The sequence below is a fragment of the Lolium perenne genome, chromosome 7 (genome assembly GCF_019359855.2).
Source record: "Lolium perenne isolate Kyuss_39 chromosome 7, Kyuss_2.0, whole genome shotgun sequence".
In the NCBI taxonomy this organism is placed as follows: domain Eukaryota; kingdom Viridiplantae; phylum Streptophyta; class Magnoliopsida; order Poales; family Poaceae; genus Lolium; species Lolium perenne.
In genome coordinates, this window is record NC_067250.2 from 267782394 (window position 1) to 267801772 (window position 19379).

General features: G+C 43.4%; 1 protein-coding gene across 2 annotated transcripts; it reads right to left on the reverse strand.

The window, feature by feature from the left end:
• Positions 1-13364: 13364 nt before the first annotated feature.
• LOC127312780 (protein STRUBBELIG-RECEPTOR FAMILY 8) lies at positions 13365-18942 on the reverse strand. Of its 2 annotated transcripts, XM_051343328.2 has the most exons (16): positions 18565-18942; positions 18343-18478; positions 17701-17772; positions 17550-17615; positions 17401-17472; positions 17237-17308; positions 16631-16702; positions 16473-16538; positions 16313-16378; positions 15887-16218; positions 15391-15632; positions 14862-15133; positions 14614-14749; positions 14360-14499; positions 14099-14255; positions 13365-13796 (listed from the first exon to the last, which is right to left on the reverse strand). In XM_051343328.2, exons 1-16 carry the CDS (start codon positions 18650-18652, stop codon positions 13641-13643), a joined length of 2145 nt encoding a protein of 714 aa, XP_051199288.1. In that variant the 5' UTR covers positions 18653-18942; the 3' UTR covers positions 13365-13640. The 2 variants fall into 2 exon arrangements, with proteins under 2 accessions (XP_051199288.1, XP_051199289.1); XM_051343329.2 differs by lacking the exon at positions 16631-16702.
• Between the last annotated feature and the right edge of the window lie 437 nt (positions 18943-19379).

Below are 19379 nucleotides of genomic sequence, written 5' to 3' on the forward strand. Positions count from 1 at the left end.
CGCTCTGTTGGGACGACCAGCATATGCTAGGTTTATGGCGGTACCACACTACACATACCTGCTGTGGAGGTTGCCTGGACCAAAGGGACCAATCACAGTCAAAGGAAGCTTTGCCTTAGCCGATAAGTGCGATAAGGATTTTCACCGGCTGTCAGAAACTTTCGAGATGCAAGCTGAGTACTTGGCGTCAAAAAGCATGACTGATTACGACGTACTGCCAGACATTGGAAGGCCAAACAAAGAATCAACTTTCAATACCGAGAAAAATTCAAAAGAGGTGCAGATTCACCCGACAGACCCAAAAAAGACGACATCTATCGCAAACGACATGGATATCGCATAGGAAAGCGCGCTCGTCAAGTTCCTCCGTGAGAACTGGAAAATCTTCGCATGGTGTCCAGCTGACATGCCAGGAGTACCCAGGGAACTTGCCGAGCACCACCTAAAGTTGGATCCAGTAGCGAGACCAATCAAACAACCTTTGCGGCGTTTTTCGGAACCAAACCGCAAAGCCATGCTATCAGAAATAAATCGACTTGAGGAGGCTGGTTTTATCAAAGAGATATCTACAGAAGCCACATGGGTAGCTAACCCAGTGATGGTGCCGAAGAAACACACGACAGTCCTTCGCATGTGCGTCGACTTTACGTGTCTCAATAAACATTGTCCTAAGGATCACTTTCCCCTCCCAAGGATCGATCAAATCATCGACTCCACGGCAGGCTGTGAACGTCTTTCCTTTTTGGATGCATACTCTGGTTATAACCAGATCAGATTAAAAGAAGATGATGAAGCCAAAACAGCGTTTATTACACCTTACGGCGTGTTCTGCTACAAGACAATGCCCTTTGGTCTAAAAATGCGGGAGCAACATATCGTAGGATGATGCGAAGTGTTTAGCGACACGCATCGGGAAAACGTGCAAGTATACATCGATGATGTCGTCATAACGTCAAAAAAGGGGGCAACGCTGATCGAGGATCTCAAAGAAACTTTTGACAACCTCGACAAATTCTGCCTGAAGTTGAACCCGACGAAGTGTTCTTTTGGCGTCCCAGCAGGAGAACTTCTGGGGTTCCTAGTTTCAGCAAGAGGGATTGAAGCAAATCCCGACAAAATACAAGCTATAGTAACAATGAGGAAGCCAACAAAGTTGAAAGAGATACAGCAGCTAACTGGGCGAGTCGCAGCTTTGAGCAGATTCGTCGCCGCATCGGGAGAAAAAGCGTTACCATTTTACGCTCTGATAAAGCAAGGAGATAAATTCCAATGGAACGAAGAGGCCGACAGAGCTTTCGAGGATTTGAAGCGCACAATTTCGACACCACTAATTTTGGTGGCGCCAAAGGAAAAGGAACATCTCCTGCTGTATATTGCAGCCACACCCCAAGTGGTTAGCACGGTGTTAGTTGTTGAAAGAGAAGAAGAAGGGAAAATCCATGGAGTGCAGAGGCCAGTATACTTCGTGAGCGAAGTTTTGTCGCCCTCAAAACAAAGGTACCCTCGCACCAAAAGCTAGCATATGGAGTGTTCACAACAGCACGAAAATTGCGCCACTATTTTTCGGCACACCCGATCATAGTGGTCAATGAAGCTCCCTTGTCAAATATACTAAACAATCCAGAAGCTACGGGTCGTGTCTCCCTTTGGGGAATAGAACTTTCCTCGGGACATCACGTATGAAAAAAGAAAAGCAATCAAGTCGCAAGTTCTGCTGCACTTCATCGCAGAGTGGATGGAGTTGCAAAACACAGGACCTCCAGACTTGTCGAGAACCTGGACCATGAACTTTGATGGGTCCAAAAGACTAGAAGGGGCTGGCGCAGGAGTAGTACTCATATCACCTGAAGGCGACAAGTTGAAGTACATCCTTCGGATGACGTTCCCTAACGCGTCTAACAATGAAGCAGAATATGAGGCTCTCATACACGGGATGAAGATGGCGAAAGCCTGCGGTGCAACTCGACTAAAAATCTTTGGCGACTCACAATTGGTGGCTCAGCAAGTTATGAACCAATGTGACGCAGTCAATGATAGCATGATGGCATACAAGGAGGTGTACAACGAGCTCGAGAAGTTGTTCGATGGATGCGAAGTAAATCATATTAGTAGATTGAGCAACGACGAAGCCGACGTTCTTGCAAACATCGGGTCGCAATGCCTTGCAGTCCCGCCTGTGTGTATTCGGGGAAGAGATAACAGAGAGATCCACCAAATCGACAAAATCAAAAAGAAGGAGAAGAAACCCTCGGGGTTACCAAGGAAAAGCAAGAGGAAGAAGAAGAAGATCAGGACCTGGTCATGGTGATACAGATACCATGGATGCAGACGTACATATCGTACATCCTCAGGAAAGAAATACCCGATGATCCAGTTGAGGCAAGGCGAGTAATTCGACGCTCCAAAGCTTTCACGATAGTCAAAGAGGAATTGTACAAGCGGAGTATTTCAGGCGTCCTGCAAAGATGTGTCACACCCGAAGAAGGAAGAATAATTCTGAAGGATGTACACGAAGGAATATGTGGCCACCACGCAAGTAGTCGAGCTATTGCAGCCAAGGTTTTTCGGGCAGGATTCTACCGGGTTGACAAAGCAATCGAGGACGCCAAGGACATAGTAAGAACTTGCGACGCGTGTCAAAGGTTTGCCGCAAAACCTCACTCTCCAGCAGCAGAGCTAGCACCAATACCATTGTCATGGCCCTTTGCCCAATGGGGACTTGATATGGTGGGCAAGTTACACAAATCCTGGCCAGGAGGAAAGGAGTATATGCTAGTAGTCAGACAAATTTACAATGTGGATAGAAGCGAAGCCGATAAATTCACCAGACGGAGCATCCGCAGTAAAATTCATAAAAGGCCTCGTCTTCAGATTTGGAGTGCCCCACAAGATCGTCACGTACAACGGCAAGAACTTCACATCCCACGAATTCAAAGATTATTGCGAAGAGGTGGGTATCAAGTTGCACTTTGCGTCGCTTGCACATCCTCAAACCAATGGGCAAGTCGAGAAAGCCAATGGCATCATCTGCAATGGCATCAAGAAACGCTTGTTAGGACCACTCGGAAAAAGCTCGACATACCTGGCCGTAAGAACTACCAAGTGTGTTGTGGAGCATCCGAACAACACCAAACACAAGAACACAGAAACTCCGTTTTTCTTGGTTCATGGAGCAGAAGCAGTATTACCAATCGAGATAGAGCACAACTCTCCACGCGTCGTCGAATATGACGAAGAAGTGTCGAGAAAAGCGCTAGAAGATGATGTCGACGCACTTGATGAAGCTCGAGATGAAGTACTGTCTCGGGTAACCAAATACCAACAGGACTTGAAGAATTACCACAGTCGACGTTTGCGGCCAAGATCTTTTCAGGTGGGAGACCTAGTTCTTCGGCTCACGCAAAAAAGTCATGAAAAACTCGAGTCACCATGGCTTGGCCCTTACATTGTCACGGAAGTAATCGGAGGAGGAGCATACAGGATAAAGGACAAGAAAACAGGGGTGGAGGAGCCAAACCCCTGGAACGTGGCGCAACTCAGGCGGTTCTACGCCTAGAGTTGAAATATAGTCCTTGTAAAACTTCAATGTACTGAAACGCCCGCGAGTTTTCAGACGCACTCTTTTCCTTTTTCGGGGCACCGAGTGGGGCCGGGAAAGGTTTTTAATGAGGCGGGCTCGCGGTGCTGCAATATAATAAAGATAGTGTCAATATAACCTTTTCTTTATCGACATGCTTAAAGTCTCTGCTCCGACGAATTTCAATATAGTTCATCGAAAAAGAAAAGCCTTGCCTTGGTATTAAAATACCTCGTGAGTCAATAAAAATACAAAATAGTACTCAATAAAGAAGCTCGGGGGCTCATATTCACCATAAATACATAAATGCCTTGGTTTAAAACCTCGCAATATACAAATACAGTAAAGAGTCACCAAAACACTCGGGGGCTAGACAAACATAGAAATATAATGATTGCTTCACAATATAATCATAGTCATGGGTCACAAAGAAGAATTATCTACAAGAGGAAAATAGCTAGCCTTGATTCAATATGTCATCAAGGGTAACTCTGTTTTCTTCAGAGCAGCCAAGAAAATCAGCATAATGACCATCGGCAAAAAAATCGGCGTCCATCCGAAGAAGGTCTTCAATCATTTCTTCGGCTACAGGTGAAACCTTCGTGTTAATTCGGTCAACACCAACTCTTCGACGTTTTACCTTCTGATGAACTTTCGCGACAACTTGGGTAAGGTCAAGATTTGAGTGGCAGATCTGAAGCATGATAAGAGCAAATCTGGCGCCAGCTACCAATTGAGCTTTGACGAAGTCATGGATCCTGTGAGCTTCTTTGAATTTCTCCATTAACTCAGGAAGAGTTTTTGGTTGAATGTTCCGAGGAAACATGGAGTTATAAACCATAGACAAGGTCTTGGTACAGAAGTCAAGGAAGTCGCGAGTTTGAGAGGTGCGATCCTGAAACCTGACAATTTGGCGGGTCCTCTCCGAGTAGCCCAAAACAGAGAACCATGGTCAAGGGAAAGGTTAACAAGGAGGTTCGTCCTAGTATTTACCCTCTCTTCTTCGGCAAAGACATCGCAAAGGAACCTATCAAAACAACGAAGTAGAAACCTTTAAGAGACATAGCATGAAGATGAAAGATATCGGAGGATGAAACAAGCATACCCGACATATCTGCACTGGCTTCATTCATTAACTCGAGCATGAAATTTTCTCGAGTAGTCGCCTTTTCAGCCTCGGAAGCAGCAATTTCCTTAGCAGCCACAGCCTCGCGAGCTTGCTGAAGTGCAATTTTTTCGGCTTCAGATGACTTATGAGACTTCTCCATCATCACAAGTGTTTGCTTCTTCGCATACTGAAGTTGCTGTCGAAGTTCATCCAGTTCTTGCGACAAGGTATCTTCGACAGTGCAAGATCAAGAAAAGCTCTCCTCGAGCGAGAAGAAGAAGGCGAAATATTGGAAGGAGCGGAAGACGGAGTATAGTTATCAAATATCAACTGAAATTTAGACAAGACAACATCAAACAACAAGCAAAGATAGAGTTTTCATTAATCTCTCGGAATAATTACAAAGGCATTACAGTGGAGCTAAGGAAGTACGTGTCGCCAAATGACTACTTTGGCGACAAGAGCAAAAGAAACATAGAAAGAAAAATAAAGAGGCATGCAACTAGACCTCCGGCCTTGATGAGCTAGGAGTCGACGCTGGTTTGATCCCGAGATAGGCCAAGATCTTCTTCGTGTTGGGCTTGGCTGCCTTAATCAGCGACCTCCATCTTGATTGCTCTATCTGCTCGGTGTAGCCAACTTTCGTCCAATCAACAGCTCGTTGATCGTCAAGAACCAAAGCGACGGTGCTTTCGACGGCAATTTTCATATTTTCTTGGCGCATCTTCAGTCCAAGGTCTTCTCGGTGAATTGAACATCTTGGCAAGGTTAAGGAAAGTCGAGGGCTCCTCTTTCTTCGGGAAGAAGTAGGGGAACAACGCCGACAATCCTGCATTAGCATTTGCCACGCCTTCACGAATTTCGGACCCATGCAGCTCCGTATAGGAAAGTGCGTCAAGGAGAGGGTCATCGATAGGATTCGCCAGATCAAAATCTTGGTTTGTTTGGTCTCACAAGGAAACAAAGCGTTGGTCAAACAATAAGAAACAACGGCTCTCATAAAAATAGAAGAAATCAATAATATTACTGAAAGTGCGGCGACTTTGTGTTTTCAGCGCTTGAGAATCCCCTGTTCACGAGAAGCTTGTGCAGCTTTGTGCTCGTTTAAGGCGTATGCAGATATCCTCAAGTTTTTTCTGCAGTTCCTCGACACTAGCAGCTTTTGCCTTGGCTTCATCAGCCTCGGCCTTGGCTTCGCTAGCAACAAGTTCGGCTTTCTTACGAGCCGCCTCACTTTGCTCAAGTTTTTGAGCAAGTGCGTCGGCACGTTTGTTGGCCTCTCGCAAGTTTCTCTGTCGAGATATAAAAAGAGAGAGAAGAAAGATCAAAAATCGCGACAAGCAACAGGAGCAAAAAGTCAAGGAAAAACGGCAAGTATAAAAGTTGTTACCTTCGGCTCTGCTAGCATACTCACGGTACCCAATAAATTGGGATCCGATGCGGAGAAGCTCTTTGATCATGGGCTGTTAAAGAAGAACACAGCAAGAGAAACATAGGCATGAAAAAGAGAGTGAAGGCGCGAAGAAGCAAAATAGCGGAAATATAGATATCGACAAACTTACATCATCTAAGAGCAGAGTCGACGAGCTGCCCAATTGAAGGGCAGGTTCAAGACTTGTTTCAATCCTTGTCCTTTTTGGTGAAGGAGCAAGGGGGCTTGCTGGTGGAGTTGTGGTGACGACGTTTTGTTGAGGAGGCGAGGATTCTTCTCCTTCAACTAGCGTGTCTGAGGCAAGTACAGTATATGACGTGCTTGTCCAAGGAGCTACGTCAACAGTTGGTACTTCTTCCTCGTCATCACTGTTGATCAAAAAATCGGCAGCATAAAAAGCAAGACAAGATAAATATTTCGAGTACAAACATAGGGAGAAATAAAGACGACTTACGAGCTGACGAGGGATTCAATATAAGGATCATAAGCTGCCTTCGGATGAGAAGGAACAACTTTTTCAGCCTTAGAAGTGCCAGAATCCTCGGCATCATTCCTTTTCCTTTTGTTCCTTGGGGAAACAGCAGGAGGAAGGGATTGCGTCGACTCACTGGCTTCAGATTCAACTTCTTTTTCATGGGAAGCCGCAGATTTGTGAGAACCTGCAACTTCACTTTCAGGAATAGAAGAACCTTGGGTGTCTTCGGCAACGATAGCCTGTTCTTCGACTTCTCCATCCTCAGGAAGAGGAGGAAGGGAAGTCATAGTAGGATGGTTCTGCAAGAAAATAGCGACAAACGAAAAATTAGAGCGATACCAATACAATGAGATGCAGGGAAAATTCGGAACAAGATAGAAACTCGAGAAGACAAAATACCTCGGGGAGAGGATTGGCGGAGCTGTATGGTTCCACGCGACAAGAGGAGGGAATAGGATCCTTCTTGGCCAGGCGGGAAACTCTTCGAATCAATTTCTCCAAGTCCTTTGCAGAAAGATCACTGGAGATTCTATTGGCGTCGTTTTCACCAGAATACGTCCAAAGGGGATTTTTGCGAGCCTGAAGAGGCTGCACTCTAATCCTAAGAAAGTAGGCAGTGATTTGAACACCAGACAGCTCTTTGCCTCGAGTGTTTTGAAGCTGATGAATACGAGACATGAGTGCCTCTGTCGCCTTTTTCTCTTCATCGGAAGCTTCGGCATCCCAGGAGCGGCGGCGCTGAATTTTGGCACTTCCGTCGAAAGGATCTATGTTGTGTTCAATAGAGTTGGCGCTTTCTTCGTGAATGTAGAGCCACCTTTTGCGCCATCCTTGGACAGAATCAGGAAATTTGACGTCGAAGTAATCGACATCAGTTCGGACACAGATAACAACGCCGCCTATGTTATAGGTGGCGTTGTGGGAGCCATTGCGGCGGAGGCAGAAAATGCGTTTCCACAGAGCCCAATTAGGAGGGATTCCGAGGAAGCATTCGCAAAGTGTGATAAAAATGGAAATGTGAAGGATGGAATTGGGGGTCAACCGGTGCGCTTGAATCCCGTAAACAAAAAGAAGGCCGCGGAGGAAATCGTGAATTGGGGCCGAAAGGCCGCGGATGAGGTGATCAACGAAACTAACCCGGTACTCCATTGGAGGGTTGGGGTAGCTTTCTTCGCTGGGAAAGCGGATGGCGTCTTCCTTCTTCATGAGGCCAAGCCTCTTCAGCGTGTTGACGTCCTGGTTGGAGATTTTAGATCTCTCCCACTCAAGATCTTCGGCGGCCATCTTGGATTCTGGAGTGCTGTGGCGAGTGAGTCGCGTGCGCGGTGGCATCAACGGCAATGGGCAAAGCAATGTTCGTGAGTGCGGAAGATCAGAGAGAGTTGGGCGCAGGGGAAGCTTTTGCGAAGAGGAACAGATGTGCGGCGCAAGCGAGGGAGTGAACGGAGGTTGAAGAAAGGTTTATATAAGAATCGGGTGAAGCAATGCACCGTTGGATGAAGAAATCGTGTGGTGACAACAAATCTTCTAGATAAAAGGGTAAAAAGGTATTTTTACTGAGTTAAGCGTTACCGTACGTGCGCCAGGAAAAGCGGAGGACGTGTGTCCCCCACGTGCACGACGTGTCAACGTGGTAGAAGCAATGGACCCACAGGGCAGAAAAATCACGACTATTAAACAGAGATGAAGTAAATTTGATTAAGGGAAGCATGCCGACAAGAAAATAAAAGAAGATTGGCGACAGGAGGAGTTATTTGAATACTTCGGGAGCCTTTGATCAAATACAAGTTTTTGCCCAAATGCTCGGGGGCTACTTCGACAAAAAGTAAAATTTCGAGTATGGCAGTATAGAAATTGCGGGAGCCTACAACCAAGCACAAGTCCTTGGCTGTAGCCTCGGGGGCTACTCCCATCGGGAGCGCTGTTCGCGCACCCGAGAGATAAAAAGAAGATCATATTGGAACATAATGACAATATAGTGACAAGGTGGACTAAAATGTTGAGCCTACAACCAAGCACAAGTTCTTGGCTGTAGCCTCGGGGGCTACTCCCATCGGGAACGCTGTTCGCGTACCCGATGAAGTTCAAAAATAAAAGATAGAAAAGCAAGAGAGTATATTTCGAGTTATAATTAACTCTACATATACTCCCATCGGGAGAGCAATATAAGTCATATTTGACTCGATAAAATGTGCCATTCCAACAGCCGGAAAAGCACTCGACAATATATTCTCAGAACGCCAAAGTTGCGATCAATTTCTGAATGCCGCAAATTTGCGAAGGTAAGACCCCAGATCCGTTCTGCTGGGCGTGGCATCGCCAAAGACTGCGCTCTGCTACTTTTATCCGTATCAACAGATACGAAGAAAAATCCTAACGGACGCGTTAGGTACCCGATAAATTTGACTGGGACTCGACAGAATGGTAAGACCTTAAGCGGCACCTGTCGAAGTTTACACCAGTATCCCGAGATCATGTCCAGGGACGTGATCTTGAAGTAGGTTTTTGCGGATTGCCACTAGAGCAGTTAACTAGTACCTGATCCGTCAGATGAACTAGCCCCAACTACCATTATCCCTGTACAATATAGAATTTTATGTGAAGAAGTATAAAAAGGTTAAAGCTTTCGAATAAAAATAAACAGTGGAGATTTTCCCTGACTCTACGATTCAAGCAAAATCTCGGGGGCTACTGACATAGGCATCCCAAATGGGCCTGCCGAAGATAGTACCCGGGGTTTACTGAAGGCCCACTACCCGAAGAATAAGAAGATTCGGGAGCCCAAGATATATTAAGGAAAGTTAAGAGTTGTAATAGGAAGTGTTATTTGTAATCTGGCGGGATGAGTTAGAAACCGTCCCGGATTCTGTAACTTGTATAGCACGAATCCCTCGGCTCCACCTCCTATATAAAGGGGGAGTCGAGGGACGAAGAAATAATCGAATCATTATCTACAAACCCTAGTTTTCACAATCGTCGAGTACTTTTCGGCTGAAACCTTCGAGATCTACTTGCTCTCTACTTCCAACCAAACCCTAGCCTACAATCCATAGGCATTGACAAGTTGATACCTTGTCACCTGGGCCTGATGGTTTTCCGGCAGAATTTTATCAACATTTTTGGGAAATTATTAAATGCGATTTGGTAGCTATGTTTGAAAGTTTTCAAAGAGGTGAGCTGCCTCTGTTCCATCTAAACTTTGGAACCATTATCTTGCTGCCTAAAAAAGAAAATGCTGTTCAAATCCAACAATACCGTCCTATTTGCTTGTTGAATGTCAGTTTTAAATTTTTTACTTAAGTTGGAACGAACTGGGTTACGGGAATTGCGGAAAATGTTATCCAGCCAACACAAACAGCTTTCATGCCTGGTAGACATATTTTAGAGGGTGTAGTTTCCTACATGAAACTATACATGAACTCCATAGGAAAAAGATGGATGGGGTCTTGTTTAAGATTGATTTCGAGAAAGCGTATGACAAAGTTAAATGACCTTTTTTACAACAAGTCATGCGAATGAAAGGTTTCCATCCTACATGGTGTTCATGGATTCAGAGATTCATTGAAAAAGGTAGTGTTGGAATTCAAGTTAATGATGACATCGGACACTACTTTCAGACTAGAAAAGGACTTAGGCAAGGAGACCCTTTGTCCCCTATTTTATTTAACATTGTCGCGGATATGTTAGCAATTTTGATTGCTAGAGCGAAAGAAGATGGTCAGGTAGCTGGTCTTATTCCTCATTTAGTAGAGGGAGGGATCTCGATTCTCCAATATGCGGATGATACCATTCTATTCATGGAACACGATTTGGATAAAGCTTTAAATATGAAATTAGTTTTATGTATCTTCGAACAATTGTCTGGGTTGAAAATAAATTTCCACAAGAGCGAGCTGTTCTGTTTTGGGAAGGCAAAAGAGGCTGAAAATGTTTATAAAATTCTTTTTGGGTGTGATATAGGGTCATTGCCATTTAGATATTTGGGTATACCAATTCATTTTCGCAAGTTGAGAAACGGTGAGTGGAAACCAGTGGAAGATCGCTTTGAGAAAAAAATGAGTAGTTGGATAGGTAAAATGTTGTCTTATGGTGATCATCTCGTGCTTATAAACTCTGTTCTCACAAGTCTACCCATGTTTATGCTTTCTTTTCTTGAGATACCGAAGGGAATTCGAAAAAGATTGGATTTTTTTAGATCACGATTCTTTTGGCAAAGTGACGGGCATAAGCGGAAATATAGATTGACCAAATGGAATATTATATATAGACCGAAAGACCAAGGGGGCTGGGAGTAGAAGACTTAGAGCTAAAAAATAAGAGTCTGCTCGCCAAGTGGTTAGATAAGCTTATTAATGAAGAAGGGATGTGGCAAGAGTTGTTACATAACAAATATTTGAATTCTAAAACTCTTACTCAAGTGTCGGCTAAACCTACAGACTCTCCCTTTTGGAGAGGTTTAATGAATGTTAAAGAGGAATTTTTGGCGCGGGGATCTTTTGATATTGGTAATGGGCTCAATACTAGATTCTGGGAGGACATTTGGCTAGGACAAAGGTCATTGGCAAATGAGTATCCCTCCCTGTATAATATAGTGCATCATAAAAATGTTGCTGTTGTGAATGTGTTATCTTCCACCCCAATTAATATAAGTTTCAGAAGAACCTTGGATAATACTAAATGGGAAAGATGGACAAACCTTTTGCATAGATTAATTTCAATCCAACTCTCTGATTCCGAAGATACTTTTAAATGGGGGCTTACGGCTTCACAGCGATTCACTGTTAAATCCATGTACAATGATCTTCTCAATGGGAATGTTGCATATCTTAAGAAATATATTTGGAAAATAAAAGTACTTTTAAAGATTAGGATTTTCATGTGGTTTCTTCAAAAGAAGGTCATACTAACGAAAGACAACTTAATAAAACGTCACTGGCAGGGTGATGAAGGTTGTTGTTTTTGTGATCAAAAGGAGACTGTTCAACACCTTTTCATAACTTGTCCATTCACCTGTATGATTTGGAGAATAGTTTATATGTCCTTCAATATACCTCCTCCTTTGAATATTACAAATTTATTTGGAAATTGGTTGAATGGAGTGCCCAAAAAAGATAAAGCTTACATTAGAGTTGGTGTTTGTGCGGTCCTATGGGCGATACGGAAAGTTCGTAATGATTGCATATTTAACAAAAAAATGTTTTCATCATTTTTGCAGGTTATTCCGTTGGCTACCCACTCGATCCGTATGTGGTCTTATCTACAGCTGGAGGACGACCGACTGGCTATGGATATTGGGTGCAACCGACTGGAAACGGTGGCTCGGGATTTCTATAGCCGGTGCGGATGGTCTGCTGACCGTCGCTTGACATGATGATGCAAATGCGCTTCATGTCTATGCTTAGTTTACGGTGGCTCACTTTGTTGAGACCATTTTTGATCAGTTTTTTGTAATAATTCATGAGACTTTTCGTTTGTAAGACTGGATACTTTCATATAATAAAAGCGGCCGTATGCATCTCTTGGATGCAGAGGCTGGGGCAACCCTTTTCAAAAAAAAAAAAGCCAAATAACTACATAGTTTTTCAACAATATAAGCTGAAAACATGCAAAAAAAATTATTAAAATTTATGTAAATACATGTATTTGACTAGACAACATTAAGCTGACAAAACATGCTTATTGTCCTGGCTCCGCCTGAATGTATCTGCAAAAAGCATTCGCCTCGCCACCAATGATTTCCAGGAAGGAGGACCGAGATTTGTAGTGCAACACTCGACAGGCCAATAAGTTGGCTCTTGTACACTTTTGGAAGCAGAGGGTAGGGAGTTTCATTATCTAAAATAGGATTCAGAATACTGAGCAATCACTGCGAGGACCCCCCATAAAAGTCAAGGACCTTCAACATCAATAATCACCATCAGAAGTTTGACATTAGCATGCAATCCGTTTCAAGAAAGACGTTAGCACGCAATCGAGCGGTCAGCATGCGACAAGCTAGAGGACGCATAATTCGCAGCGAACCAGTGAGGTTTGCCACACTCGCAATCGCAAGGCACATAGGTGCTACCTGCTCCCATCACCCTGAATGACGCAGCATTTCACTAGGCACAAACCCTTTTTCTCCCTCTCTTCTCTTTTTTTATCTACGAATGATCACACAGGACACAGGACAGAGGCATATATCTATACAAGCCATCCGCAAAATTGCCAGTGTATTTGGTCCAAGTAGAACCACATCTAAAAGTGCAACTTGCGCTTCAAGAGTGCTTTTATATGAGTTGTGAGTTTGTCAATGTTTTTGTTCCTCGTGTTCATTTCGGGTTGTCCTAAATAACATGCTAGCTTAACTAACAAAGTTAGATCATCAGTTGGAGAAATGAATTTGGAACAGCGGTTTCATAAAAGTATTCGAAATACTGGACGACACACCAAACAGAAAACGAAGACATCTATGCCAACAATACAGATGACTCACTACCTAACTGCCCTAAAATACCATTAATCTATCTACCTAGGTATGTAGGATTAGATTTTTTATCTTCGATAATTGAAGCTATTTGACCCCTCTTGTGTCTAAGTAGTAGGCTTAATGGGCCTATGCAAGGCTGACCGGGGAATATCAAGAACCTTCAACATCGAGGAATCACCACGAAACGTTCGACACAGCACGCAATCTGTATCAAGGAAGTCATCACCAGCACGTAACTGGGCGATGTAGCACTGTACCAGGTGACAAGCCAGAGAGGCAAATCAGTGTGGTTTGACACACAGCTGACAGGGCGCACACCCATAAATCTATTTTCTGCCTCTCTTCTCCTTTTTATCTATACAACCGATCACGCAAAACAAAATTCTTTATCTATACAAGCCATTCACAAAATTCCCAGTATATTTGGTCCAAGTGATAACCAGATCTATAAATACCAGACATAAAACGCTGTAAAAACTGAACAGTATAATACTCAAAAGATGATTGTAGTATGTTCCGATCCAGCTCTGCACATCCTGAAGGCTGAAGTGTTGTCCAGGTCCCAGTTCTAGCATGGTCTCACAAGGTGTCCCATGCACTCCCTTCGCGCTCCATAACCCGGTATGAAGACCCTAGATCATCCCCCGATTGTCGCCTTAACATGCTGGCTCTCTGCAACAGGCGTACGAGTTGCTGGACAACCTCGGACATCGGTGGACGGAACTCCGGTTCCGGCTGCAAGAGTTGACCACATAGGGAAAATTAGGACCTTAGTCTACTTCTGAAGTTCCCGCAGAAAATAAAAGTCTACTTCTGAAGAGTAAGTTTTTTTTTTTCCCTTTAGCAGGTTACTTCTGAAGAGCAAGTTAGTTCATATGCCCAGCAAAATCTACTTTCAGATTGACAGGAACCAATGATGTATTGCTAATGAATGGTGCTTATAGTTAGTTGCAAGCTAGAATGATGTTCTAATGGATGAGAGATGGCCATATGCAGAACAAACAATGTAACCTGGAAAAGGAAAATGATGTCCATACCTGGACACACAATGCAATTATGTCAGCGAAACGGGAGAGAGACTTTGCGGGGTACATCCCATCCATTGATGGATCAACCATCTTGGCGAGCGCATCGATGTCGTGAAGCTGCGGGATTGCCCATCCGACAAGGGACTGCTCCGGCCTCTCTCGTGATCTGTTGTACAACACAATCAATGATTAAAGTCGCAACAAGAGAATGGAAGGTCATACGGTACAAATCTAGAGCAGCAACACATTTTACCAGGTCGGAAATGATACCTATCTAGCGGTTTACGGCCTGTCAGTAGCTCTAGCATCACTACTCCGAAACTGTACACGTCACTCTGTACGCTATATGTTCCTGACATGGCAAACTCTGGGGCACTATATCCAAATGAGCCAACCACCTCAGTTGAAACCTGATAAAACACAACATAGTAATAATACCTGGTTTAGCCCAACTAACAACCAAAAAAGGTTAAATTATGAAAAATTAGGAAAAAAAGCGTTAGATGTGCTACTATGTTACTTACCTCTCTCTCGGGATTTGGTGAAAATGCAGCAAGCCCACAGTCAGACAGATGTGGGCTGTACTCTTCATCAAGCAGGATATTTGATGACTTAAGGTTTCTATGTACAACAGGGGGCAGGCACACCTCATGCAGGTACCTGAAGCAAGGTTGACAGTACATTGTTAGAGGGCTCGCGAAGGTTCTTGCTCGCTTCGTCTCAGAAGTGCAGACTGAAAGGAAAGATTCAGTAGATTGCTGAGACAACATACTCTAAAGCTCGAGCAATGCCTAGCACTATCCTCACGCGGGCGTTCCATGTAAGGGTCTTGCTCTCTTCATCAGAAAAGTGCAACATATCATGCAGTGTTCCGTTTGTGATGCGTTCATACACAAGAAGCCTTTGCCCATGTTCAACACAATAACCCGTAAGCGATACAATGTTTGGGTGTCTAAGCCGAGTAATGCTCGACACAACCTCAAGAAAATGATCTTCTTCATACAAGGAAAGTGAAGCACTGTCTATCTTCTTCACAGCAAGTACCTGTTGTCATGCACACAGTTCAGTTCCAGAGTAAAACGATCAAAAGTGAAGAAGGTCCAAACCCAAGGGAGGATTGAATATATTAACAATGCATCCTTGTAAAGTACGAAAAGTAATCGTTCCATGATCCAAGCAGAAAAGTACAGAAACGAAGCCAGATCAACCCACAACAAATCTTGATTGCACAAAGATAAAACAAGAAAATACTTACAAATTACAAATATCATCCAAGTCAAAATTCTAAACTGCTCCCTTACCTGTCCATTGGGGAAATTAGCCTTGTAAACACGACCAAGTGAACCCTCGCCTAGGAGGGAATCTTGACAGAAACTGTTTGTAGCAACTTGGAGAGAAGCAACAGTATAAGAAGTGGCCGCGCCAGGAACCTTGATCTTTTTTGCTGGAGAACCATTTATACCATACACCCTCTCAGGAGTCCCAGTAGACCGCGGGAGCACTGAAGCTACAGGAGTGTTCTGTTGGATGTTATTATTAAAATCTGCAAAAGAGAAACACTGACATGAGTGTAAAGATTTAATTTCCCAAAAATCCAGAGTTTAGCTATTTCAAGTTAATGAACACTTTGGCCTTCTTCAACTGTTTTATTTTTACATCTTGATAAAAGGAAATAACAAATTCTTGATTCAGTTTACCTAAAAAAAGGTAAATTCCTACAGCAAGCGAACCAACAATATATGCGTTTTGTTCAAGTAGGAAGGGGAAACTATCAGGCACGAAAAAATAGGAGCACACCTCTGTCTGTGTTTACTGCAAGAGCACCTACAAAGTCTTTTGGTTCGCTGGTACCACCATCCTTTCTTTTATGGGCACTGTGAAGGCAGAATACCAACGCGAAAAGTACACATGAAGCAGCAGCTACTGAGCCAACAACCAACCCGACAAGCACACCTGTTTGCCGACCTTGCTTCTTGTCACCTTCATCGATAGTGATCTCAGGGTCAGGGCGATCTGGAAAACTTGTTGGTCCTTGAGGATAGTCTGGCTGATCAAGTGGACTCTGAGATGGTGGCATGGCAATGGGTGGTGGATATCCAGGCATATTGATAAATGAGTTTCCTCCAACTCTATGGTTGCAAAGTGCAATCACACTAACCCATCAGCATGTAGATATGATGATATCCGTAGTAAAACAGGAATAAAATATGTTATAGTGCCTACATCAAATTTGGAATCGAGCTGAGTGCCCCTGGTATCAAGCCGCTGAAGTTATTGTTTGCTATATTTCTGTTCAAAGGCACAATTACAGTTTGTTATCAGACCAAAAAAAAAAAAACAGAAGATTATTAACAGTCATGTTGGCCCATGAAAAGTCACTTACAATGTAGTAAGGCTTAAGTTGCCGAGGACACTGACTGTTCCCGAGAGTTGATTATTTTGTATATAACTACACAATGGGTTGCAAGTAAAGAACTATCAAAACCATGACAATGAAACACCAAAATGGGAAGATTGAGATGAAGAATACTGAATATTTACAGGCTAGATAGATTTGACAAAGATGCAAGAGAAATTGGAAGATTCCCCGACATGTTGTTGAAAGATAAATCCCTGCAAGGATTTTAAACAGAATAGCCATTTAATATAGTAGAGATTAGATGGAGTCATTTAAAAGGAATAAACCCTGCATATGCTTCGCTAACGTTTATGCAGTGATCTGCCAAAGTGACTCATTTCATCACACATTTTACTGGTAAAACTCGATAATTAAATTAAGCTTCACCCAAGTTGGGATGTTTCTTTTAGAGCTCATTTTTTCTTCAGGATGTAGCTATACAGCCTGCCATGCATGATCATCTCTGATTCACATCTTATATGCTCAGCGAATTAAAAAGGTTTTTTTAGAGAATGAATTAAAAGGTTTCATTCACACTAATGCAGTTTTAATCATTTTGAGGGTATACAAGCATCTCTGTAGAAACATATGCTGATTGTAGTGGTAGGCTCATATCCTAACACCCAAAAGTCCAACTATCATGCTGAATAAGACAGAACAGTAGGATTGGACAAAAGGAACATAGAGTGCATGATTTTGCATTATGTTCCCAATTATCCGAATTGAGAATCCCAAAGAAAAGGCCTTACAATTCAGATAGGGAATTGAGGTTCCCAAATACTTCACCAATTTCCTGAAACAGCGAGTTGTGGCTGACATTGCTGCATGAAGATGTTATTTGTAATTAGGCTACTTCAATAAAAGAAAATGTCACAAATTAAATTATACATCTTTGCGGTAGTCAGCAACTTACAGGTAGCCAAGTGATAACATGTTGGATATAGAGTATGGAAGGTTACCAGAAAAGTTATTTCTGGCCAAATTCCTGCATTATTATCGCAATGAATGAAACAACAAGAACCAACAACTGGGAATGGACACGTGCAAGTTGAGAGGCGTTACAGATGGATAAGATTTGGTGGTAACTGATAAGGAATTACATCATGCAGGTTGTTGCTGCTCAAGTCCCTGCAAGTAAAAAAAAAAAAGTGAAAAGTATAAATTTTCATGAAAACATAGGACAATGAAGATTTATACGCGTGTTAGCTCATACATCGTTTTCAGTGCGACTAGACTGGACAGTTGGTAACCAAGAGTACCAGTCAATCCCACGCCAGAAAGGTTGCTGCAAAATAGGGGAGGAAACAGGATATATCAGTATTCAGTGTCTTCGTTTCAGTTAATTTAGTACAACTGCAAAGGTAACTGCGGCCATATGCATCAATCGATGAAGAAGCTGGGCCTTTCCCATTTTTTTTAAAAAAAAGAACTGCAAGGATAACTCAGAAAAGAACAAAATAAAAGGGGCAGTAAAATTGGCTACTAATACACCACATCAACTGTTCCACACTCTTCTGGCAAAAACATTTCATATTCTCAGGAACTTTGAATAGAAAATAAAAAAATGAAGTATAAAGGTTTCTCCAAATTAGGTACGAAAAGGTTAGGCAACTAACATGAGCCAGTGTCAGGGAAGGTTAACCCCAATCTCTAATTCTAACAGCATGCATGCAAAAAAATAAAAAGATGGAACTTTTATCCCTGGAATCAGCAGAAACATTCTGTTCAGCATCTATGGTTACCCCAATCAGAAGAAATAATCAAGCACCAGCGTTTCTTTCACCAATCCCGAATGTGACAAATTGCTTTGCCGTTTCAACAGTAAAAAAAAAAGAGGACTAGGAGAAATCTTTACATTGCAGTTATGGCCGAGCCTGAGCAGGTGATGCCCATCCAGGCGGCGCCGCAGGGGTCGCCGCCGCCAGCCGCCGACCAACCGGCGAGCTGAGCCGGGCTGTTCCAGGAGGTGTAGAGGTTCCCCAAAGCCGCAACTGCAAGAACCAGACCACATCAGACATTGATAGTGCAAATCGAAGAGAATGCGTACCAAGAGACCAAGCGGCGGCACCGGCATTACCACCGGCGGCGTCGGTATCGGCCCCAACCACCGGCGCGAGGGCGAGGAGGAGGCCGGTCCAAGCGGCGGCGGCAGCCAGTGCCGCCATTCTTGACCTCTCCCTCCTTTTCGTCTTTGTCCCTCCTAGGAGTTATCGAGCTATCTTGGTCGACATAACCATGGTGGTGATCACCATTCCCAACGGCCCATGCTCCCCCTCTCTCCTTATCTATCCGGGACAGCTAATATATGGGCAGTGCTTGAAGGAAGTGTTCGATGCCATGCTTGCTTGAGGGAGTGGGAGATGCAGTGTTGCGTCGGCAAGGATTAGTCCCTCTCCCCATTGGCTCCTTGTCTCTGGGTTCTTGGGTCCTTGTCTATCTGTTGTTGTCCGCACTGTGGGTACCGCCGCGGCGTGCTTTTGGCTCATAAATACGGGAACAACAATCTGCTGGAGAAGGCGAGCTGGCAATTCGATAGATTTTGAGCAGGAGAATGTCGTCTATGTATATTCCTCGTTTGGCCTGGTAAAAACACTTTTCTTCCTCTATTAGATTTTTGGATTTTAGTTCTAAAGTAAATTGGAGCCATTGCTAACTGTAATTAAAATACCTAAATATTCCCTCCATTTCAAAATAAATAAGTGTCAATCTTTTTCCATCGATATGATGTTGAATGCTGTCCTATTATCTTGTCAATGAAAGCAATGAGACTATGCTTGGAGCGTAAATTTGCACCCTGGCTAGGCAAAATACTCTTATAGGGCAATCGTCTAGTGCTAATAAATTATGTTTAAACTAGTCTATATGTGTCCTATTATCTTTCTTCAAAAGACC